Raw genomic sequence first — 24,722 nt, 5'->3', positions numbered from 1 at the left:
TACCGACTAAGCTAAGGAGGCGAGGGTCACATCTCCAAATTGCAACTGAGAACAAGTGCGCTTATGTCTCATGCCCCCTCAATTGCTGTGCGACACGCCTTGATGGTTCTCTCTCTCCTCTTTATTCGAGTGCTCTAGTGAGTTGTATTTCCACCATTGGATTCTCCCTCACGTGTCGCTGGATTCCCCTTGAGCATGCGGCTTTGCATTGAATCCCAATATAACTCAGATTTCCGCTTTGCACTAGAGAACGGGGGTGACCTTCGCCTCCTTAGCTTAGTCGGTAGAGCATCCGCTTAGTAAGCGGAAGGTCGCCGGTTCGATTCCGGCAGAAGGCTTTACCAATCGGGTATTTTGTAACCTCATTGCTAACAACACGTGCTGCGCAACAGGACCACCCTGCCGTGTAGGGGTTGCGAAGGAACCATGGAATGTGGCTTTTTCCTGTAAGGGCCAGGCAGTTGTTTGTGTTATTCTCTCAGTAGCCAATCACTTCACCAGACGAGTCCCCGGAGAAAAGAGGAGTGTCCTTCCCTCCGCGAGCCGTAGTGTGTCGGTTGGGCAATATGGGGGTCTTACTCGTATAGCAGACAAGCGGCCACCCAAAGGTTTTCCGTCAGCAAATTCCTGCTACTCGCCTACCCAGGAAACTGCAGTGCACCGACCGAGTGCGTCTAGAGAAGCACCCCACAACTGTTTGAGCCATTCCGGATCAATGGGCAGCTCAGACTTGTGCGTCTTTCTGCACAAAACACACCAGACATAATGGCATAGCCTTCTGCCGGAATCGAACCGGCGACCTTCCGCTTACTAAGCGGATGCTCTACCGACTAAGCTAAGGAGGCGAGGGTCACCTCCCTTCCCAACTGCAAAGTGGATATCCGAGTTGTGTTCGTGCCCGATACAATGCGGCATACTCCAGGGGAATCCAGCGACGCGTGAAGTAGAGTCCAGTGATTGAAAGGCAACACACTAGAGCACGCCAATTGAAAGAGCCAGAGAACCCTCTGGGTGTGTCCGCCAGCAATTGAGAGGGCATGGTAGCCCGGCGTTCTTATTCTCAATTGCAATTTGAAGGGGTGACCCTCGCCTCCTTAGCTTAGTCGGTAGAGCATCCGCTTAGTAAGCGGAAGGTCGCCGGTTCGATTCCGGCAGAAGGCTTCGTTATTGGGTTTTGTGCGTATTGTATAATAAGCAGCTCTAGTCTGAGCTGTGCATACAAAGTAAACAAGAAGATAAAGTAAGCCACAGTGGCTGGATAGGCATTTAGAGGGGGTGCGGTTGACCCTCTGCACGTCTGCTACCTCCACCTCTGCTCAACTGCCTTTCTAAAGGGGTGGCCCTCGCCTCGTTAGTCTACCCGGTAGAGCTTTCACGTAGTAGCGGGAATGCAGCAAGGTCAGTCGGTAGCGCCCTCTCCTACCGTGGACAACTCCATAATCTGAACCGGTGCAAGCTTTCCACAACAGCAACTTCGATAATGACTCGAAGCTGCAAGGGAATTGATTGAAGCAGTTTGGCGATCACATGCTTGCTCGCAAATTAAAACATGCCGCCAAATACTAAACCTTTGGAACTAGATGCTGATGTACAATTAATCAGCCCCTGGAATCCCCGTCCGCTTGCAAAGGTTGGAAGCAGCAGGCAATGGTTTGAAAATTTCGGTTACTGCTGAGGTAGCACACAACCAGTTGCAGACTGAAGTGGTCTAAACGAAAAATTCTGAGAAAAAGAGTTACATTTCTGCAAACGTCAATGAAGGCTGGCTTCGAGGAGAAGCAAAATCACGTAGGCCTTGAGGCCATCCGCTTCCCTTCCAAAAAAACAAAACAAATAAGCCGTCAGCACGAGTAATTAAGCGAATGAAATGCAAATTCTATCCAAAACAATCAAACAACGAGGCAGTCTTGAACGGACCTCCTCGTCTTGCTGGTGCTGAGGTTGCTGCTGCTCTGGCTGCTGACGCTGTGGACGCCAGCTGTCCAGGTTACCCACATGACATCTCGGTCTGGTGTGACAAGGCATATCTAGCTAGCGGCCAGCCAGCTAGTCATCCGGCTAAGTAAATAGCAAAGTATCTAACGGTGCTGACGAACTGCCAACAGCACGGCGGCTTCCCACCATGCAATGGAGTTCATGAAGCACAGCTGCACCAGGTATGGAACAAATCGTCAAGTGGCGGCAGCGAAAGACGAGGTCCCCTGCACCCTCAAGCGAGGTGCAAATGTCGGGCATCTGCAGAACAACAAGATAGAAGTCAGCAGCAGCAAGCATCGGCAGCAAGGAACAACAGCAACGAAAGCAACAACAAGCATATATCAACAAAAATGCGCTCAATAAGCATGCCGACACGGCCAAGTAGATTCACTTAGAACAAAGGCGACAGTGGCACCACATAGAGATGCAACACATGTTCTTGTAAGTGAAAGAGGCACTGTGAGTATGTTTGGGTGTATTGATGTGCGTAAATCCCAATATAACGGTGAATGTCTACGTGAGGGATGCGCTTCCCAGGAAGATAGAAAAATAATGACACCAAAATATATATCTGCCCATATATGGTCTTAGAAGCTCGCTTGCATGAATGGTATAAGGCCGTAGTGCATTATGCCTGTTATTTCTGTATTAAGTGCTGCTGTCCTTACTCAAGAAAATACACTGTGCATATACCATATACATAGCAGAAACGGCAGACGGCCAATTTAGTATATTGTGAGTTTGCATACCCAGAGTGCGCGGAGTGACTCATGGTGTTTGGCGGCAAGTAAAGAACACAATTCATCTCCTAACGCCTCTTCCTTGCCAACTTGGGTTGCTTTCCTCTGTAATCTCTCCCGAAGGCCCCTGAGGCCGTCAGGCAATCGGCAGCTGCGGCTGCTGCTGCCGCTGCTACTGCTGTTGCTCCTGCTGCTGGCGTCGCATCTACTACCCGAGACTCCCACCGACGTTCCAAACCCGAAGACAACCAACTGCTGAGGCGGGAGATCCTCCAGGAGAAGCAGCAATGCTTCAAGTGCAGACACTCCCTCCACTTCTGGCGCCTCTGATTCTGTTGGAACAGCTGCTGCTGCCGTTTGATCTCTTGCCTGATTGCTACCGGTGGGCTTATCATGAAGGCAGCTGATAATAAGTGTCTTCAACCTCGGTGTTTTGCCGCGGAGAGCCAGCAGTAGCTCAGGTCCCACTTCGGTCTCGAGCACGAGCTCTTCCAGCTGCTGTAGGCCGCTGCTGCTGTCACTGCTTCCACTGTTGTCATTGCTGTTGCTACTACTACTACTACTACTACTACTACTACTATTACTGCTCCCAGGATGAAGAGGTATTAAGACACAAGATCCCCTAGCTGCGTCTGCTGCAGCCAAAATATTTTGCGGTGTGGCTGTGTTGCAAACGCACAGGAGGCACAACAATCGAAAACCTTCAGCAGACCGGCATGGAGAGCAGCATCATTGCACCAAACAGAGCACCAATGCAAGGAAGATGCCCCAGAGAGGGACATTCGTGTGACTGGATGTAGAAGTACGCCCCACAGACAACTGGATTCAGAGTGCAAGACTAGTGACAGGCATAGTGTGGGGTTCACGTGGTTCAAAATAATACAAAAAAAAGAACTCGCTCGGGTAATCGGTTTTTTTGTACGAAGAAAAACGAAGTCACAGCACCCAACACAGCCCGCGACGAAAGAAGCAGACTAACTGAATGGAGGAGACACAAGAAGCGAAAGGAGAAAAGAGAAGCAGAGAAATAGCCAAAAGCAAACGGATGTTTCTAGGGAAAACCATAGCTGAGCAACAACAGCGGTGTGGCTAGGGAGACGTCTTACAATGTCTGATGTAGCCTCCCCCCATGGTGCGATGAACCCGCAGATGCCTCAAATACGGCAAAGTCCAATATTGAGGGCGTGTTGCGTGCTCCGCTTCATTCATGCCCCGACTGCTGTTGCTGCTGACCTTGCTGCTGCTGCTGTCGCTGTAGCTACACATGCGGCTGGTGCCAGGTCTACAACTTGAACTGACACTGCTAACCCTGCTGGTGGGACTGCTTCTACTGCTAGCTGTGCTGGTGCTGCATGGGGCATTGCTGAGCTGCAGCAGCAGCTCATTTGCCTCCGATGCGTCGTCGTCTGCAAGGACGAGCGTCTCTGTCCTGCTCCAGAGACTTCTGAGTTGAATGGAAGGACCTACAGAAGCAGATAAAGAACTTAATGGCCTATGGGAGGCGTCCACGGATGACCACCTGCAGCAAAGATGCAAACAGACTGGGTTGCATAATCAGTATCCCCTCAACTGTTTGTGGCTGCAGCAGCACAATCAGAGGGACGTTTATCGGCGAAAAATTTACGGCGGGCAGGAGGATCTCCAAGAAAACAGCTGTGCTGCTGCTCACATGCAATGTAATTGCATCACTTCCTTCCAGCGGCGGCAGACATGAGAAAGTGTCGCCTTTTCTGCAGATTGGCTGCCAACCAAAGACAGAATGAAGGCGATCAAATGCCTAGGCAAAGATGCGAAGCCAAGTTGGTCAGTAGCATTTTGTGTTCCTTCTGGTTTGCTCTTTGTTGTGGTTTCTTCTGCTTCTGCTGGTTGGCCTTCCGGATCCGTCGTTGGATCTCTCCGCCTGCGTATCTCTTCTGTTGCCCATCTTTTTGAGGGTAGCATACGGATTCTAAAGGGACGCTGTTGCTGAGTGTTTGCGTTGATCTTTTGAATTTCAGTAGGACAAGAACTGATTGGGTACTTGGAGCCGAGACGGTCTGGGCTGCAGGGTGCCGAGTCATCGCTTGAGGAAGGTCGGCATTTGCGTGCTTCAAATGCAAGCTTGTTGATTGCTACTAAGGAGTAATGAGGAGCTACTACGGACTCAGGGGAGCGGGGTGCCTCTAATGCCCCCTCGTGTGTGCCGAAACACAAGGGGCGCTCGGGGCGAGCCTGCACAGGAAGCAGTGGCCCCCGAACGTCTTCTTTGGTAACTTTCATTGAAAGATCAGTTAAAAAAACAAAATAAGAGAATTTCAGGAATTAAACAAAAAGCGAAGGCCAGAAATGAGCAAACTTGCACTCTGGAGGAGGCTCTGTGGCCAGGGCGGTGACCAACTGTTGTGCCGGAGAAATCCTTGCTGAAATACATGCGGTTTTGCAGATAATTCAACATATCCAGCTTCAAAAGTTAAAATAAAATATTTAAGAGAAGAAAGTTTAAAAAATGCGGCCTTGAAGAAGCTGCGCCTACACGAGACACAGTTGAACGGGTGGGCCAGGCGGACAACTCCCATCTCGCCCACCTGCGCGTTGGCAAGATGTGCCCTTACCCGTTTCTACCGGCTCAGTACACCAAACCAACCCAATTGGCTTTTAAAAGTGGTATTTTTCTTTCTCAGGATCAAGCAGTCGCTAAAATGTAGCCGAAATGCCCTGCGCTGTGTGTATCCGCCGCCACGCAGAGGCCCAACAGGGGCCGACGTCGGACAGGGGGGCCAGAAACACTGAATTTCTTCGGTGGTTCCTTGAATTGTTAAGAACCAGTGTTTCAATTGACTTCCTGAAGGGATAATTTGCTCTGAAGGTCTTCCGCTCACTACCCGAAGTATACAAGAGAGCGACGAGGAACTCGGGGAGCTCCTGTTTTTGTGTGTGAGCAAGGATGGTCCACTTCTGCAGAAGCTCCGCTTCTCCATAGTAAAGCCATTTTCTGGCAGATATAATTCGTTTTCAGCCGATGAGAAGATGCACCATATAGCACACCCACACAACTTGCGCCCTTGGTGGGTTAGTTAGTAATAATATTTGTACGCGAGGACCTGCAAATCAACAATAGCAAATTTGAGCCTTCCTGACTCCTGTAGAATTCCCTCATTCAGCCTTGTAACGGCTGGAAGATCCTTCGTATCCTTAAATGGTGTGGCGATGGTCGCGGCATTGTACGTGCCATTGATAAAGTTATTGCCTTTAGTTTATTCCTCCTCCTCTCGTATTCGGTTTAATAGCCGTTCTGGCCTGGCTTTTGCTACGCTTTTCAAGATACTCCGAGCATCCTGAACTGAGTGGCGAAGGATCAACTACCAACAACTAAACCCTAAGCTGCACTCAACCGTGATCCAACAACAAGCAAACATGTGCCCGTAGATATGTGTAGACTAGGTCTTAGGGTTTGGGGTTTCGAACAGCATTCACACAGCTCAACAGACGAGGAAAGCATTAGCTTGACAGAGACGAAAACAAACAAATGTTCCGGCAGTGTCACAAAGGAGCTCAAAAGAGAGTGGGGAGGCTGAAGGGCAGTACATAGAGCCCAACTAATGTACAGAAAGCAGTGAAAGAAAACAAAGCAAAGCCGAAAGAATGGCGGTGAGTTTCAACTACTTCCTGAGCCGCACCTCGCCTGTCCTTCCGGCATTCTGCTAGCCAACCGCAAAAAAAAACTACAGCTCCCTCTGCGCCCTGTTCACCCGCATCAAACCGTGCATTAGGGTTTGGGGTGTAGGGCGTCTTGACTTGCTGAATGGGCCTTGTTGCCAGAAGAAAAGGCCTCTGTCCACTCCTCTACTAAAGTGATTCGCAGCAGCGACCAACACCGTTTTGAGAATCCCGCGGCTTACAGCGACAGCAAATACACTTGCGCATGATGATGGTGATACTGCTGCTACATGCGGCTGCATCTGCAGCTGCTGCTGGCTATGCAGCAGCGGCAGCTCGTGCCCCTGTTGCTGATGGGGTTGCCTGCGTTGTTGAACTTGGAGTTGCAACTGCTGCTATTGGGCTGCTGCAGCAGGTGCTCCTTCAGTTGCTGCTCACTGCCAACCCTCTAGGGGCACATCTGTGTTGGCGTCAAGAGGAGCACTGGGGATGATCATCATGGGTAGAGAGGATGCTCCCTCTCTCACCCAAACTTTGTAGTGTTCTACCTCTCTTTTGAACTCCTGCACGGCCTGCCGTCTGTACACCTGAACTGCAGGCACACTCAGGTCGGCTTCGAACTGTTGCTGGTGCTGTTGGCGCAGCTGCTGCTGCTGCTGTTGTTGAATGTATTCTTGATCGGCTTGCTGTGTCACCCCTGCAGCTGCAGCAGCAGCTGCAGCAGCAGCGGCAGCAGCAGCTGCTGCTGCCGTTGCTGGCGGGACTACGTAGTTCGAGTCTCCCATTGCTAAGGCCTCCACCGCTTGAACTGCAGCGGGAGGCAGGAGCTCCTCGAGCGATAAGGCTCTTAAGAAGCAGACGAGGACGGAATGACCGCTGATGACAACGGCCTCTTCCGCAGATAGGGCGACTCGGCGTGGGTGCTGCTGTTGTTGCTGCTGCAGTTGGATGTAGTAGTAGTTGTTGCGGGCGCTGGTGAAGGTGGGTTCTTGTCCTGTGATCCTTCCTATGACTCTGCGCATGCCCTCAACCAGTCTGTAGAGGAGAAGCCACATAAACGCTCTGCGCACGACCCATGCCCAGTGAAGGAAGAGGCGGGATCCCTGTTGCAGCAGACAGAGGTCATTGAGGATGTCGCTGAGCTGCTCTCCATTAAGGATCGGAAGATTTCTGTAGATGAACCAGAGGCCCTTCGAGACATTTGCATACAAGTCCGACTCAATAACAAGCTGGAGTCCTTTCTTTAAGAAGGCGAAATCGAAGTTGGGCGGCAGCTGACGGCCACGGGCGGCGATGAGCTGCGTCCAGAAATCGAGATAGCTGAGGGCAGCGAACACTTGCGGGCTGTTGTGTGCATGCGTTTTCAGTAGGACGATCTTTACAAAGACCGATAGAAGCTTTTCATTTGCTAGCACGGCACCGGTACAGTTTGCAAGCGAGTCGGGGTACTTGCTGACGCTGCGGCCTTTCATCTCTAGCAGCAGCCTCTTTAGCAGTGTTCGATACCCAGGAATATCTTTCCACTCCAGTGGCCCTTTAGCGGCAGAACTCAGCAGCAGAGAACGCACAAACTGTTCTAAAAACGTGAAAAAAGAACTCCCTGAAGGACCCAGCTCTTCTCTCCAGTCAGGTTCCGGTGGCAGTTTGCTTTGCAACGCTGCATCATCATCGTTTAGTGCCTCCGGCCCAAAATAATCCCTTAAAGCACTGTAGAATGTCTCCCACTGCAACATCAGCCGCAGGGGGCTTCCAGTAGACCACTTCTCTGCTGCTGCCAACGCATGCACGTCCAAGTTGTATTCTGTTCCCCGCCACTCCTCCACTGCAGCGGCGCGACCTTCAGGAGGCAGCACGCACTGCAGCAGCTCTTCGCGGAACTCGGGGACCCGAAAGTAGCAGCTCGCCAGCAACAGAGACGCCATTCGCCGCTGCCCTCCAAACGAAGCCTCCCCCCCTAGCATCCGCAGTGCTGCTGCTAACACCCGCTGCAGCAGCACGCGGAACTGACGGCACAGCTTGAGCCGCTTATGATACAGCACTGCGGCAAACTTCGTCTCAGGACTCAGAGAACTTGCAAGCTGCCGCAGCTCCTCTGTTCGTTCTGCAGACACTGATGCACGCAGCTTCTGCTTCCAAGGTTCGGGTTCCGTCTTCTGCCGCTGCTGCACACCACCCAGCAATCCCTCCCCCGGCTGCTGCTGCTGTAGTTCGCGCAACCACGCTGCCGCTGCTGCTGCTGCTCCTCCTGCTGATTCGCTCTCGCCATTCGAGCTCCCCTCCCCAAGAGCGCCGTTCCTAAACCGCTTTATTGCAGCGCCCAAGTAACCCCGTGCTCCCTCACCATAGTCACTGACACCCAGACGAGGCAACAAGTTCACGCTCAAAGACAAACGACCGCCGCTCGCCTGCTGCTGCTCCTGCTCCTGCTGCTGTTGAGAAGCGCACGAAGCTGGAGTTTGCTGCTGCTGACTACTGCTTCCCTTCCTCGAACCACCTCCATTGTCCGCACTCCCGGTGCTGTTGCTGCTGCTATTGCTACTACTGGGGTTTGTCGTGTTGTTAGGCTCGAGGTCACCAGATCGCTCAGAGCGGTCAAGTTTGGGTTTGCGTTCACCTGCAGCTGCTGAGGTTGTAGCGTTGTCTGAGGTGGCGCTGGTTGGAGCGTTTGCTGCGGTGGCCTTTGCATCCGCATTTGCATCGGCAGCAGCAGCAGCGGTGACACTGTCAGCGGCTGCTGCCGCTGCGTGTTCTTCCTTGATGAATACATAGAGTACATACACCTCAGCAGATGTCATCTCTGCACATGGCTCGGGCTTGGGAGGCAAAATCGTGTGAAGTTCAAATTCTGGCCGGCGGAGGACAGCAGAGAGAACTGCGCAGTAGCTGGCGCGGCACTGCCAGAAGACGAACTCTAAGAATTCGAGTGTATGCGCAGCTAAGTTCAGCAAGACTCTCTGACTCCGTAGCAACTCGCACTCCGAACCAAAACAAAAAAGTCGACGAGCTTCCGACTCAGCACTCAGCAGCTGCAGCAGCTCTTCGCAAGTCGCCTTCGCCTCCTCAAGCGTCTGCAACCAGCCACAGACACTCGCAGATATTTCTTATTTGTCCATTTGATGAATGCATATGTTCGTGTTGCCCATTGTCTGTGTGTTCTTGCAGACGACAACTCAACTGTGTGTGAAGAATACACATGCGCACGCATAAACCCCAAGTATACACATACGTATACGGATATACAAATATGTGCATATCTACATATACATGCGGATGTCGTTTGCTCTGCTTACCTTCGCGCTGTTGGTGGGGGTTTGGGTTGTCTTTTTGACGGAGGAGAGGAAAGCAGTGACGGCAGTTACAGGGGGAAGATTTTCGGGAAATTTTTGTTGTGTTTTAGCTGTGATAAGTTGAAGCAATTTTTCATGAAGAGTAGCGATGCGTGCGATGGGAGGGGGCAGACCACCTCCGGTGATCTTGAAGTCGATGCGGGTTTGCTGCTTTAAATCGAAGACATGGGGAGGCATAGAGTTACATACACCTTTCTCTGTGCGTACGCCAACGCATAGCTGACGTACGACGGGGTTATTTTGAAACACAATAATGCCTTCTAAGTCCCCGACGCGTCTGCCGTCAAGCCACAACTTCTCCCTAAAATAGGAGTCGTAGAAGAGGCGGGGGACGGAGCTAACAATATCGGAGTCGTATACCTTAAAGAAAGGCAGCCAACACTCCCCATACAGCTGCGGCGCATCGTTATCGAATACGCGTGCATGCAGCCTTATACGCATATAGTTCTGCCGCAACTGATCCACAGTTGTTGATAGACGTAATGTAGGAAACACGTCAGAGAGCACATTCTTAACTAAATCCCCCTCCTCAGCGACAGCAGCAAGTCGCTCGTATGTTGTAAAAGGATCGAGATGATCCCGATGTAGCTGCTGTCGAGACACTGCAACTGCAGATACACTCGAGCGCAAAGATGCCCGTTTACGCTCCTCGTCAACACCTCCTCCTCCTCCCTTCTCCCCTTTTCCCAGCGCTCCTAAACCCTTTATGCTATCGTCTACCCCGTCTTCCTCCTCCGTCGTTCCCGTCGGACTCGCCTCATCCCTGCTGGTGCTACTGCTGCCACTGTTGCTGTCGTTGTTGTTGCTGCTGGTGTGTGTGTTAGGCTGTGTGGTTGCCAAGGATGCTACATCCTTAAGAGATCCACCCCTTGATAGACACCCTGCAGGTGCGGATGCAGCAGAGGCGACAGAGAGAGCGCGGTTACGAACTCTTCGCTTAAGAAGAGCATGATCTACTGCATTCCAATAAGGTTGTACCATCAGATCTGTTTGTAAGGAAAAAGATTCTCTTGGGTTATCAACACCTGTAGGGGAGAAGGATAATAGCCAATGGGCATTTAAACGGCCTAAAGGCTCCTCTTCCCCATCTAGATCCGCTGGATCGCTGCCGCTCCTCCCGCCGCTGCTGCCGCTGCTGTTGCTGCTGCTGCTCTTACTGCTGCTCAAGCTGCTCCCACGACGCAGTGTTGTGCTGCCCATGCTGCTGCCCTCAGCATCCGCCTCATTGGTAGTGGCTGCTGCCTCCTTGCGGGCTTTAATGGTTCTGCGACATGCAGCTGCTGCAGCGCGGCTTGCAGCCGCAGCAGCACGACTTGCTGCTGCTGCAGCACGACTTGCTGCTGCTGCTGCTGCTGCCTGCCGCCGCTGCCTCTCCCCGTGGCGGAAGTCACATGATCTTCTTGCAAACGTTTGAAGAGGCGAATTGCCACCAGCAAAACAAAACACGTCTGACTTGGAATCTCGCAGAAGCGGACGCGTTGCTGCTGCCGCTGCGGCTCCTGCTGCTGCTGCTGTCCCTGGTGCTGGTGCTGTTGCTGTGGAAGCAGCACCAGTCTCATTTGTTTTTCCTCCGTCGGTTGTGTTCGCTGCGGCAGCAGTAGTACCTGCCACCGCAGCTGCAGTGGCAGCAGCGGTATCGCTTACTCCAGCAGCAGTAAGTGGCAGTGGTTGCTGTGGCTGCTGCTGCTGCTGCTGTTGCTGCTGTTCCTGTTCGTCTTCTGCATCGGAGCCACCGCTATCAGCAGATTCTTCTGAATCAATAAAATGACCTAATACCTCAATAGGGTTAATAATTAAATCACATATCTGCTGCATGCGAATATCCATCATTAAACGCCCCACAGGGAGCCCCGTTTCCTCGCACAGCAGCAGCAAGTCGTGATGTACGGGTCCCGTAGCAATAGCATACAGACACACAGAACAGCAACCTAAGATGCGTCCCGGCTGCTGTTGCTGCTGCTCCGGTTGTTGTTGTTGCTGCTCCTGTTGCTGCTGCTCCTCTTGCTGCTGGTCCTGCTGCTGCTGCTGGGAGGGAGGGGGGGAAGCTTCAATAACAGAAAAGACTAATGCCTTCGTACGAAGTTGCTCTAAAGAAGATGCATGCCAAGTAAACTCAAAGGAATTAAACCAGCGGGGAGAACGACCTCTAGCAGCATCTGTTGACAGCTTTAACACCTGCTGCTCGTCATCCTCATCCTGCTTCTGCTGTTGCTGCTGTCCCTGCTGCTGCTGCTGCTGTCCCTGCTGGTCTCCCTGTCCCTGTCCCTGTTGCTGCTCGTCCTGAGGCGCCTTTTCCCCATTTTCCTGAGGCTTTTCTTCTTGTTCTTGTTGTTCTTTCCCGTCCTGCTGCGGCTGCTGCTGTTGCTGCTGCTGCTGCTGCTGCTGCTGTTGCTGTATAGAGGATGGTTTCTTATCCATTCCTAGTGTATGTGCAGCAACAGGCGCTGCCCACTGTATCTGCAGCACAGCAGATCCATGAGAAGGTAATTCAATACCTCTTGCCCTCATAGCATATATTCTTACATGGAATAATAAACCCGCGTTAAGTTCTGTTAAGTCCCCGGATAACATATGATGGGGGGGATGACCACTTGCATAGCTGTAGCCTGCAGGCAGCAGTGGCTTCTGCGTCTGCTTCTTCGGTGGAACAACTGGCGCAGCAGATACAGTCGCAGGAGCAGCTGCAGGCGGCTGCTGCTGGTCTGGTTGCTGCTGTTGTTGTTGCTGTGGCGGAGGAGGTGGTGGAGGCGCTGGAGGCTGTTGCTGCGAAGGCAGCTGCTGCTGGGATGACGCAACATCTCCGGCTGATGCACCAGCGCCTGCAGCACTTGCTGGGGCGCCTGCAGCAGCAGCAGCAGCAGGTACTGCGCCTGTTGCTGCTGCTGCTTGTCTAGGTAGACTTTTGTGCGAAGCAGAAGCATTGGATTGTTGAGAAGAGGAGGATATGTTACTTGAACGACGGCGAATGCTGCCGGTGCGCGACCGTGCTGCTGCTGCTGCCGCCGCTGCTGCTGCTGCAGCTGCTGCTACTCTAGGAGGCGGTTGCGGGACCAAACTTAAACGCGAGCTTCTGCCGCTGCTAGCGAGACTGAGGCCAGAGGACCTCGATCGGCTCGACTGCGCATAGGCTAGCTGCCGCTGGTGTTGCCGTTGTGCAAGGGAGGAAGTAGAGGAGGAAGAGGAGGCCCTCCTATGGGTGTCATCAGCAAACGAACTTGCAGCTAAAGGCCTATGAGGTTCCCCAACTGCGTTTTTAGCGCAGCCCGCCCCCATTGTAATCGAAAAGAGGAGGAGGAAAGAGGATGATTACCAGCGGCAGGACCCATAAGCGAAGTGCGCTAAGGCTACTGTGGGCACTTGCAGCCAAAAGGACGACTCATAAGAAGAGAAAGTCTTGAAAAATATGTTGACTGTCAACGGGGCCGCAAAAATAATTTGCAGGGAGAGAGGAGAGGGAGAGAAGCCGCAGTTGGCAAGATGGGTAATATTGTGTTAAGCAGGAGGAGTCAAAGTGTTTGTGTTGGGGTGTTTCGTGTATATTGCGAGCATATAGAGGACGCTCTTATTATAACCAGGGAGGAAAACCACCAGAATTTGCGCGAAAATTCAGCGGCAAGTTATGCAAGGCTTGACGCCGCTCTCTCTCGGGGTGTCGTCCTCCCGAGTGGTTGAGCGTCCTGTGCCAAAAAAGGCAGAAAATAAATACTAAACGAAAGAGCTTCAAATTGATACCTTTGTTTTTAAAATATATTCCCTCAAACGGAAGGGTCGCCTCCTTCTGGCTTCCGCCTGTTCATGAGGTGGAGATTCACCTCAGCAGATGCCCGCGGCGGGCAGCACTTGAGCCCGCAGCCTCTACCCCTTTTTTAGATTTTTTTATGTTTTTAAAATACCCGTTTATATACAATCTAATTTTTCACTGTTTAAAACACAAAAGAAGCTGAAATAAACCCTACACGGTGCCGCTTGCCCCCTTGGTGTTCTGCTGCAGGCCAGGGTCGCAGCCGATGCGGTTACACGTGCGAGCTGTACGCGCTAAACTTGGGTGCCTTTAGACAACTTCCAGTACATTAAATGTATTCATATTGATTTATTCTTCTTGTTTTTGTCTGGGCGGATCAGGTTACACTGAAATGCGGTGCATATAAGAAGCCGTTCTGGTTATGTACTTGCTCCGAGCAAGCAGAACATGTGTAACGAATGCCTCAATCTTGTTCTAGGGTACTTCTGGCCTCATAATATGTTTTCGTGTAATTCCTTTTAAGCTAATTTATCATCTCCTCTCCTCTTCTCCTCCTGTGCACTACGGCAAGAGGACCTGCTGCTAGAGGGGAGGGGAGGCGTCAACAACGACAAACGTATGGCATGCGTTGCTGCAGCAGTGTTGTTGTTGCTGCTTCTTCTGCAAGACACTCCTGCATTCAGACAAAATACATCCCATTTAAATGCATGCACCTACGACCTAACAACTCGTATCCCTTCTAAGGCTAGAGTAGCTAGAGTAGACATCTGCCGCAGCTAGCATTAGCTAGCTGCTGCTAGCTGCTGCTGTGTAGAGCAAATCACCTATGGTAGCAGCTACTCGCACCTACCTACACATATTTAGTGCTAAAAGACGCCATCAGCTACACCTCCTCCCAGTTCTAACTGTGGCTGGCTAAGCTAGGTAGCGAAGGTGCTGCATTACAGCACGAGGGCCGTTAATAGATGTTACAACAAAGAGAGCAACGGAAATAAATGGCTAGCCATCAAAGGGCTAGAAACAGTGCAGCAGAGTAGTGTATTAAACGACCCTCTTGCTGCAGTGCAGCAGGAGGGTCGCTTAGAAACTGACCGCTCAGAGAGAAAGTAGACGAATTATTATTACATCAGAAGCAATTTTGCTGGTAAGGAAAAAGGCAAAAAGACATAAGCAGCAGCAAATGTGGGATAAACAACGGGCGCAAACAAGAGACAATAAGAGAGAGAAACGCAAGACAGGAGGGATAGTGCCTCTGTCTATTGCTTCTTATATATATACATGCATGCGTTTCGTCTTCTATTTTTTTTTATATGGCCGTTTCTGCTTCTATATATTAAATTGTCTTTAAAATGAGTTTCCTCTAGGCGTAAACGAAGAGCAGCAAATCATGTATTTGCAACACACCCACAAGTATATGAAGAAGTAAATAATACGCTGACAAACAGAGAAACATCTGTTTGTTGGTCTTCTTTATCGTCACCTTTTTACTTTTTTAGCATTTCGAGGGAGCTGTTGAAAGTACCTGCCTGCAGACAACAGCCCCGGGCCTTCTAGCCTACCAGCTGTGTAGCCAGCTAGCTAACCAGCTAGCAGCTGTCTAGCTGTAAGTGCTTGTTTGGGTGTTTTATAAATATCAGATGTTGCGGTATATGTGCTGCTTTATTTAGTACGTCCGCCTAAGATTTAGTAGCCAGCGAACTGTTGCTGAAGGTACACCGCAGGAGAGAGACGAAAAGATGCATGCACTGCCCACATCATTCGAAGGTGCATGCGTAGGGCCAACTGCACAGCAGGTTTAAGTGTAGCGAATATAATATTGGCAATTAAAAAATGGTGAGCAACAAACAGCAAAAAAGTGCTCACGATACAGGTTACGTTGCAGCACATAAATGCTTACGATACTGGTTGCGTTGCCGTGGGATACGCTGTCTTCGACCCGGTAACCGGCGGGTAGTGACCGCTGTAAGGTCTAGAGTCTTGGAGCTGCAAAGGGGAAATAAAGGATACACGCCAAAGAGAAGAGAAGAACTCGTAAGAACATACAGCAGTAAACCGTACCATGGAAAAAGCTGATATGCACGCATGCAAGCACGCGTGGATATGCACCTCAGCAAAAAGCAGAAAAAAGCAAACCAAGGGAGCGAATTGAGCTGGCAGTACTTTTCTTGTTGCATGCAAGCCCTAAACTACGGGGTGTATACACCTACATGGCAATATGCATGCATGCATGCACCAGATATTCTAGCTTTATCTTACCTCGCCAGCAGCTCGACAGTCTGCTCCCAATCCTTGCAAACCAAACAGAGAGTTCTTATTTGTTTGGCTTTTCCTCCCACTATGGCAAACACCTGGGCCAGTAGATGGCCGTGGAGGGGAAAACTTTGTACGACAGCAGCCAACGGAACTCTGTAAGCAAGCCATAAGCACTAAACCATAATCCCTCAGCCGTAAGCCCTAAACCGTAAGGTAAAACTTATATTCTTACGCCTTAAAACTAAACCCTGAACCCTCGACGATAAGGAACAAACTCCGCGGATAAGACAACAATTCACAAACAAGAGAGCGAAGAGAAAGAAATATGCAGTTGGATCCAGCACAAATACAGACAAGCAAAATTAGCCAAAGATACGTACAGATGCTAAAAAGAGCAGACAAAAAAATAACAGTGAAAACAAACAAAAAGACGCAATCACGGGGAGCGGAAAGGGGGGCGCATGCATCTGAACACCGGGCTAGTCGTAAGATACAAACAACAGTAAAAATAACAGCAACAACATCAAAGGCAACGGCAACAACAGCGACAACGACGGCGAAAACAAGACAAGGGGAAGAATAAGAGCAGTAATAAAAATATAACGAGGGCAAAAACTAGCAATAGCAGTAACAAAAAACAATGGCAATATTAACACTAACAACGAGCGCACCAACCCCAGCAGCATTACAACATAATAATTAGAAAAACGAGAAGAAAAATTTAACTCGGTGAGCATTATACGACCTTCCCTCCGCCCACCTGTCAACAGGCCTCGGCTCGGGTCTCCTTGCGTTTGCTTCGTCATCGAGAATAAAGAGGTGCAAATAGAGCCGATTTCGCACCTGCATGGCCTCCTCTGTCCTTAATCTTGCATTCGTTCGATTTTGTGCAAGTTGTATCTCCTCATTAACTGGCGAAGTTGTAAGTTGTTCTTCGTCTATGCTGGCTTCGTCTTCTTCCTCCACATCATCGACACTTTCTGCTGCAGCTGTGACTTTATGCTGCTCATCATGCTGATGAGGCTGTTGCCCGTTGCTGCTTGAAGGTTCAGATATGCGCACACAAGGAACAAAAGGAAGGAAATGCGGTCGCTAGCTGATCGTGTGGTTATGGACTAACAGGGCGAAAGAAATGGGCAAGAATGTCTCTCTGCCTCTTTTTATGTGCTAATATGGATGTTAAATGTGATTATTGACTCACACTGGCAGAACGTCGCTCCATGATTCTTGCAAAGAAAGAGCAGCAAAACAATCCGTAAGAGCGTCTATGGACGTTTGCGAGGAAAGACGACAGGGACGAGGAGAGGGAGGAGGGGAGGGTTGGTTTCCGTTTGTACTCATTTTAAATATAAAAAAGCAAATCAACAAACAAATAACAAATCAATTGACAATTTTTCTTTATGTCGTTTGTTTGTATACCTCTTGTACGGCACAGCTCGCAGGCCCCTGCCGACAAGGCCTGTTGCCAGTCGAGGCACCAACAGCAAGCGGTGCTCATCCTACTCCAACTGCAGTTCTCCACGCGTAATAATGCATCAACGTGTTTCTTTTAAACATTGGATGTTCTGTGAAAAATGAAAAATTTTAGATTTAACGCAATTTAGGCGTTCTTTTTGCATAGGGCAACATTCGCCCGCCACACTGATTACGGGCATTGCCGGGCTTCTACTGCCTGGCGCGAGGCCCACAGATGGGTGTGTGTCTTGTTTCCCTATTGTTTTCGTTTCCTCCCGTTATTTATTTATAATGCTTTAGTTTGTTTACTACTTTATTTGTAGATAAAATTAGATGGGGGCGAATATCGTATAAAAACACGCAGGTACCTCCGTGAACACCCCTAACGGAGGCAGTAAGTGACCTGCATACCTGGCTTGACCAGAACCTGCCAACTTGAGGTGTGTCTCATCTGCTTAATATTGCATTATCGATATTAATTGTGTTTAGGTTTCCATTTTGGGCAAAAATAAATCCGGTGTATGGATAATTACCACAAAAATGTACCACGCGGTGACCCACCTGAACTGGACCTAGCCGAAGAGTTGCTTTGTTGTGCACTTACTGCTTGTTTTGCTGTTTAATATTATTGCGTCTCTTCAGATACTAACTATTTATCTTTTATTTACAAGCAAAAGAGGAAAACACCAACCGAAATGAACAAATAAGTGTGCGGAGAAACACATACAAATACACGGATAGTAGTTGTGAACTCTACCCGATATTGCGGTACACATCGATAAAAAGACCCCACACAGTATGCATACATATATATTATGTATACACGTACGAATATACACATATCTGCCCATATGTGCATACATACGAATATAACATTACTCTTCCTGGTTGTGCGTACACTCATGGCGAACGCCAAAGGTGGCTGTTGTTGATTCAATACGAGCTAAAGAAGGGTTGCAATATTTAACAGAAATGGCGCTTATGGTTAGGGTTTGGTGCGAGGGTTTAGGGTTTGATGCCCGGCTGCCAGCTAACGAATATGTCGAGCAACAAGCAATCTAGGGTTTAGGGTTTACTGTTAGGAGAGGGAAGAAGAGTTTATTGTCATACACCTGAAGGTCGCAGCCAATATGCCAATTAAAACGAATTAGAATAAACAAGAATAAAATTTAAGAAGAAGCAGCAAATCGGAAATCACAATCGAGCCTCGATGCTCTTTGTCTATAACTATCAACTGCAGCTCACTAAAGGATACGGCTCAGCTGGCATTCATTTACTCGGGTAGCTAGCTAGCTAGCTAGTTGCCTAGCTAGCCAGAAGGGAAGCTAGCAGGGTGCACCGATAGCTGGCGCTCCCTGTATGCAGCTAATTAGCTGCTCATTCGGCTAAATTGCATCCACTACTGTGGAAGAGTGACTGGCTGGCTCGCTAGCTAGCTAGCCAACCAGACAGCCAGATAGCTAGCTAGCTAACCAAGGATTCAGCCATTCATCGCCAGGCTGCTCTAACGAGGACGAAATCGTTGTCGCCTTCGAGCTCATTGAAGAGGGAATAAAACTCTTGCTGCAACAGGAAAAACAGACAAAAGAAAAAGGAATTAAAGGAAACAAAACTAAATATATATACAGCAGCATGAAAGGCAGCAGCAGCTGCGGCAGCAGTAGTGCCTCACGTTGGTCTTGTCTACTAGACAGTTGGTAAGATACTCATCAGGGGCCCCCAACTCCTCGACCTTAAGGCCCGCCCTCCTCAGACTGAAGAAAAACACAGCAGGTACCCAGCACCAGCATGAGCACCGCAGCAGCAGAAGCGACAGCAACAGCAACAGCAAGCGTTAGATCATCATCAGCAGCACGGCAGTAAGTAATGCCTTTACCACCAGCAGCCGCGGTCATCATTAGCAGCAGCAGCCATCAATAGCAGCAGCAACAGAAATAGCAGCAGCAACAGCAGCAGCAGCAGCAGGAGCCTACGCATCTGCAAAGCAGATAGCTCCATCTCTAGCAAGTTTATGTGTATAGAATAGACGTCCTGTCTTCGGTCTTAGCAGACAACAAATTGTTGACACCCAATCCTTTACTGCAGATGCTTCGTATACTAAATCACTAGCTACTATTACGTCAAACCGACGCAACTCCCCCTGCAGCAGCAACAGCAGCACCAACAGCAGCAGCAGCAGCAAAAGCTTCAAGAAGCAGCAAGCTCGATACGTAGATACAGCTAGCTAACCACACCAAGACAGAGGGCCGCGCATGCAGCTGCGGCCGCAGCAGCAGCAAGTTGACGATGATAAGGTGAAGCAGCATTTAGCTAGAGGCAGCGGGAAATAACCACCGACCAGCTAGCTAGCAAGCTAGCTAGCTAGCTAGCTGCTGCAGCAGCAACAGACATACCTGTGAATCAGTAGGGAACGTTGACGAATCGCAGCAGTCGAGGCGCACCACTTCAACGCCCACTTGCTGCTGCTGTTGCTGTTGCTGTTGCTGCTGCTCCTGCAGCTGGAGGTCATTAATGCTGCAATTATATTTTAAATTATCTAAAGTTTGAGGGAAAACATCAGAAAAAACAACAGAAAGAGGAGGAGAAGGAAGCAACGAGCAGCAAAGGCCAAGGAGGCCACAACCTGCACCGAGTTCAAGAACTGTCTTTCCTTTGAATACCTCCTAAGGAAATAAAAAGAAAAATAATAGCAACAATTATTATTATTACTTATTTATTTATATAAATAATTATACTAAGTGATGTACAGTTTATTATTTATTTATTTATTTATTTATTTATTTATTTATTTATTTATTTATTTATTTATTTATTTATTTATTTTGTAAGACGTACAGGAGCTTTATTTGCGACGTCAATTAACCAACGAGCACCAATAATAGCAGATCCCCATAAAGCAACACCTAAAGGAAAATAAATAAATAAATAAATAAATAAATAAATAAATAAATAAATAAATAAATAAATAAAATATATTAGATAAATAATAAACAATAGCAGCAGAGGTAGGGTAGGAACGTCATGGCAATAGAAACAGCAACGTAAACAGCATACCCTTCCCTGCAGCAACAGCAACAATGTGACAGCAGCAGCACCAAATGCAGCAGCCTCCACAGCCACTTGCAGCAGCAGCAACACCAACACCTGCAGCAGCAGCAGCAGCAGACCTGTGGTGTCGTCTGTGCTTGCTTGTTGATGAGTAGAGAAGACCTCTCCTTCCCAATTCAATGCAATTTCTCGGCATTTTATTTGCTGCTGCCCTAACTGCAGCAAATGAGTTGTGCTGCTTCTTATAGATGAGGAGGAGGCTTGCTGCTGCTGCTGCTGCTGCTGCTGCTGTTGCTTCTGGTGCTGTTTCTGGGGCTGTTTCTGCTGCTGCTTAGAGCGCACTCCGGCATGGGAGCCCTTGCCTCCAGATGCTGCTGCTGTTTTTGTTGTTGCTGCTGCTGGTTTTCCTGTTGCTGCTGCTGCTGCTGGCTCTTGTGACGACTGCAGCGGCTGCTTCTCCAGTGCTTCTGCTGAGTGGTGCTCCAGCAGCAGCTGCAGCACATCGCCATTTTCTGCACTAAATCCTTCGGATAGGGCAGAACGACCAAATTCGTTTTGCTGCAGCACGTCAATCCGCAGCACGCAGGTGCATGCGCTGCTGTCACCTGCTGCTGCTCCTGTTGCTGCTGCTGCTGTTGCTCCTGTTGCTGCTGGTGTTTCTGCTGAATCTACGTCCATGTCGTCTGCTGACGACGCAGCTGCTGCTGCACTTCCGTTTACTGTTGGTGCGGTTGATGCTGCGTCTGTATCTGCTGCTGCTGCTGTTTTTGCTGCTGCTGCTTCGGAAGGTTTGCTGCTGCTGCTGCTCCCTTTGTGTACAGGGCACAAGCTGCGCTGTCTTGCTTCTTCTTGCAGCAGCAGCTGCAGCACAGGGAGGTGTTTGTTTAACACCAACCAATGCAGTGCGGTATTCCCGCTGTTGTTACGCTCCAGACGAGCCCCTGCAGCAGCAACAGCAACAGCAGCAGCAACAGCAGCAGCAACAGCAGCAGCAACAGCAGCAGCAACAGCACCACACACAGGAGTTTCTTGAGCATATGTTTGTCGTCAGCGTTTGTTATTTTCTTGCTGGGTGTATAGCGAATAAAAATAAAAATAAAATATAAATAAATAAGTAAATAAAATAAATAAATAAATTAAATAAATAAATAAATAAATAAAATAAATATAGAAAATAATTATTTGCTGCTGCTGCTTACCCTGGTGCAGCAGCAGCTTTACAAATTGCACATGACCATTTGCTGCTGCGTAGTGCAGCGCTGTGTTGCCCATCTCATCTTTATAGTTTACGTCATCGGGCAGCAGCAGCTGCTGCTGTTGCTGCTGCTGCTGCTGCTGTTGCTGCTGCAGCTGCTGCCGCAAATTCTTTATCTTTCCTAAGACCGTCAGGTAGTCGGCAACGTTGCCCGCCCTAGCAGCATCTTCCCATTCCTCTAGCAGCTCTTCTGCTGCTTCTGCTGCTGTTGCTGCTGTTGTTGTTGCTGCTGTTACTGGCATTGCACCAGACAAGCCCTCAGAACCGTTAGACTGATTCATTTGCTGCTGCTGTTGTTGTTGCTGCTGCCGCTGCTGCTGCTGCTGCTGCGGCTGCAACGAGTATGAAAAGGGATGAAGACAGCTAACAACAGAAGACAACAAATAATAATTAAAAATAATTATATTAGAAGAAGATATCAAGAAACATCATCGAAGCCCTGCTGCTGCTGCTGCCGCTGCTGCTGCTGCTGCTGCTGCTATTGCATGCGCATGCAACAGCAGCAGCAGCAGCAAGAGGAAATACAAGAAAGACCTGGTGTCGCTCCTTGCATGCATTTAGAATTAAAATGTAAATTTAATTTCTGTTAAGTCATTTATTTATTCCCTTCTCTGCATGCACTACAGCTAATAGACCGCAGCAGCAGCAGCCGCAGAAACTGCAGCAGCAGCAGCAACTGCAGCAGCAGCAGACACAACAACAGCAGCAGCAGCAGCAGGAACAACAGAAACAAGAAAGATGCCTAGGAGGGGAACAGATTCTGGCGATAGCGCCGAGTCGCAGCTGCAGGAACTCTATAAGATGGTGCAACACTGCGGCTACCTGCTGCTGCTGCTGCTACTGCTACTGCCAGTGTTGCTGCCGTGTCTGTTGTTGCTGCTGCTGTTGTTGCTGTTGTGTGTGTGTGTGTGTTGTCGTTGTTGCTGCTGCTGTTTGTTTTGCCGCCGCTGCTGTTGTTGTTCTTGCTGCTGCTGCTGTGCTGTCTGACACAATTCCTTCTCCCCGCTCTGTTGTAGCTTACAGTTCTGCTGCTGCTGCTGTTGCTGTTGTTGCTGTTGCTGCTGCTGCTTCAGGGGGCGGAGCTGCAGCAGCAACAGGAGGTCTTGCTGCACCAGCTCAACAAGATAGGACAGGCAAAACACCGAAGCCTTTTAGCCTCTAAGGCCGCAGAAGCTGCCCTCGAATACGTAGGGTTTAGGGTTTAGGGTTTAGGGTTTAGGGTTTAGGAATTAGGGTTTAGGGTTTTATTCTGAGGGTTATACGGCATCAATGTATAGATCTTCTTTTAACGGTTTTAAATGCAACTTTGCTTCGAGGGTTTAGGGTTTAGGGTTTAGGGTTTGAGGGTTTAGGGTTTAGGGTTTAAGGGTTTAGGGTTTAGGGTTTGTTGCGTTGCCTGTGGTGTTGCAGATGCGAGAAGCTAAGCCCGAGGCCCGTGTATACAAACAAATCGCCAGACTGTAAGTACCTCCGCTGCTGCTGCTGTTGCTGTTGCTGTTGCTGCTGCTGCTGCTGCTGCTGCTGCTGCTGCTGTATTTATTTTTTGTATCTTTTTTCTTTGCCTCTTTATTTTATTTTTTCTCCTTATTTCTTTAATTTAATGTATTTTCCTTTTTTAACTAATTAATTAATTAATTAATTAATTAATTAATTAATTAATTAATTAATTAATTAATTAATTATATTTATTTATTTATTTATTTATTTATTTATTTATTTATTTAGGTTTGTATTAGAACAGCGAGATGTATTGACGGAAGATTTGAAAGAAAAAACAAAAAGTTGCAAAACTGAAGAACAAAATCTTGGGGTACTACACACCACTACCTAGCTAGCTAGCTAGCTAGATGGCTGGCTGGCTAGCTAGATGGCTGGCTGGCTAGCTAGATGGCTGGCTGGCTAGCTAGATGGCTGGCTGGCTGGGTAGCTAGATGGCTGGCTGGGTAGCTAGATGGCTGGCTGGGTAGCTGGCTAGCTGGCTAGATAGCTGGGTTGCTAGAGCTGGTTACAGCTAGCTGTAGCTAGCCATAGATAGCCACGTACAGCTAGCCATATACACTGCTATGGATATACAACTAACTAAGATAGGCAGACAGCTAGTTAGAGGCATACAGCTACAGCTAGCCATAGGCAGCTAGCCACATATATAGACAATTAGCTAGCTAGTTGCTGCTGTTGGGGTGTATGCACAACCTGCAGGCTGTCCAAGAACAAATCCTCGCAAAGATCAGCAGCGTAGAGGAACAAAGCAAAGACATCGTGCAACAGGCAGGCTGCTGCTGTCTGCTGTTGCTGCTGCTGCTGCTGTTATTTTCTGCTGCAGCTTCTTCTGGTGTTTGCTGCTGTAACTGCTCCTATTTGCTGCTACAGCTGTGGGTACCTACTGCTACTACTACTACTAATGCTGCTGCTGTTGCTGCTGTTGCTGCTGTTTGCTGCAGATAAGGAAGGCAACGGAAGCAGCAGCAGAATCAAGAGCCCGACACTGAGGGAAATCTATGCAAAGAAAAAATAATTCCGTCCTAGACATACTCAAACTCTGCTGCAGCTGTAGCTGCCTTTTTGCTGCTGCTGCTGTTGCAGCAGCAGCAGTAGCAACAGCAGCAGCCGCTGCTGCTGCTTCTGTTGCTATACACGGGTAACAACCGCATCTTTTGCCGTTAACTTGAAATATATCTACTGTATAAAACTAAAGAGAAGCAGCAGCAGCAGCAGCAGCAGCAGCAGCTGCTGCTGCTGCTGCTGCTGCTGCTGGCGAGTTTTTCAAGCGGCATCAGCCATTGCTACTCGTGTTGGTGGCACAGCACCTGCTGCAGCAACAGCAGCAGCAGCAGCTGCTGCTGCTGCTGCTGTTGCTGCAGCTATCCGAAGTAGCTCGGCAGATGTTTGCGAATGGATTGAATATTTGGATTTGTGTCAATTGGAGGATCGCGTATCCTGCAGAGGAAGCAGCAACAGCAGCAGCAGCAGCAGCACATTCCTAGCATTACTAGCTGCAGCAGCAGCAGCAGCAACACATTCCGCAACAATCCTAACAGCACCACGGTAAACAGCAACAGCAGCAACAGCAGCAGCAGCAGCAGCAGCAGCAGCAGCAGCAGCAGCAGCAGCAGCAGGTTAACCTGAGCTTATATCCAGGAGTTTGATATTTGAACTTTTTGAGGTCATGACGAGAGACGTAGGCAATTGAATATTTATTCTTAAATTGTTTAGCTGTCTGTACACCCCAATATAATATAAGAAAATATATATATATATATATATATATA

The 24,722-nt window shown here is 49.1% G+C and overlaps 4 protein-coding genes across 4 annotated transcripts; 1 reads left to right on the top strand and 3 right to left on the bottom strand.

Moving 5' to 3' along the window:
• Nucleotides 1-1,752: 1,752 nt before the first annotated feature.
• EMWEY_00036480 (hypothetical protein, conserved) lies at nt 1,753-4,976 on the bottom strand (the record flags this gene model as incomplete). Its single annotated transcript, XM_013482139.1, has 5 exons — nt 1,753-1,813; nt 2,093-2,235; nt 2,727-3,379; nt 3,824-4,236; nt 4,387-4,976. 5 exons carry the CDS (start codon nt 4,974-4,976, stop codon nt 1,753-1,755), a joined length of 1,860 nt encoding a protein of 619 aa, XP_013337593.1.
• Nucleotides 4,977-6,787: 1,811 nt separating this feature from the next.
• Nucleotides 6,788-12,973, bottom strand: EMWEY_00036470 (hypothetical protein, conserved; the record flags this gene model as incomplete). Its single annotated transcript, XM_013482138.1, has 2 exons — nt 6,788-9,421; nt 9,644-12,973. 2 exons carry the CDS (start codon nt 12,971-12,973, stop codon nt 6,788-6,790), a joined length of 5,964 nt encoding a protein of 1,987 aa, XP_013337592.1.
• Nucleotides 12,974-18,638: 5,665 nt separating this feature from the next.
• EMWEY_00036460 (hypothetical protein, conserved) lies at nt 18,639-21,695 on the bottom strand (the record flags this gene model as incomplete). The annotated part of the gene is made up of 7 exons (XM_013482137.1): nt 18,639-18,713; nt 18,823-18,904; nt 19,124-19,290; nt 19,544-19,813; nt 19,986-20,053; nt 20,318-21,139; nt 21,398-21,695. The coding sequence occupies 7 exons, from the start codon at nt 21,693-21,695 to the stop codon at nt 18,639-18,641; spliced, it is 1,782 nt and encodes a 593-aa protein (XP_013337591.1).
• A 496-nt stretch (nt 21,696-22,191) lies between these two features.
• On the top strand, nt 22,192-22,917 carry EMWEY_00036450 (hypothetical protein, conserved; the record flags this gene model as incomplete). The annotated part of the gene is made up of 3 exons (XM_013482136.1): nt 22,192-22,257; nt 22,527-22,640; nt 22,864-22,917. 3 exons carry the CDS (start codon nt 22,192-22,194, stop codon nt 22,915-22,917), a joined length of 234 nt encoding a protein of 77 aa, XP_013337590.1.
• Nucleotides 22,918-24,722: the final 1,805 nt, after the last annotated feature.

This window comes from Eimeria maxima, genomic scaffold (assembly GCF_000499605.1).
Source record: "Eimeria maxima Weybridge genomic scaffold, Emw_scaff524, whole genome shotgun sequence".
Taxonomy (NCBI): Eukaryota; Apicomplexa; class Conoidasida; order Eucoccidiorida; family Eimeriidae; genus Eimeria; species Eimeria maxima.
This window is presented reverse-complemented; position numbering and strand designations above follow the sequence as displayed.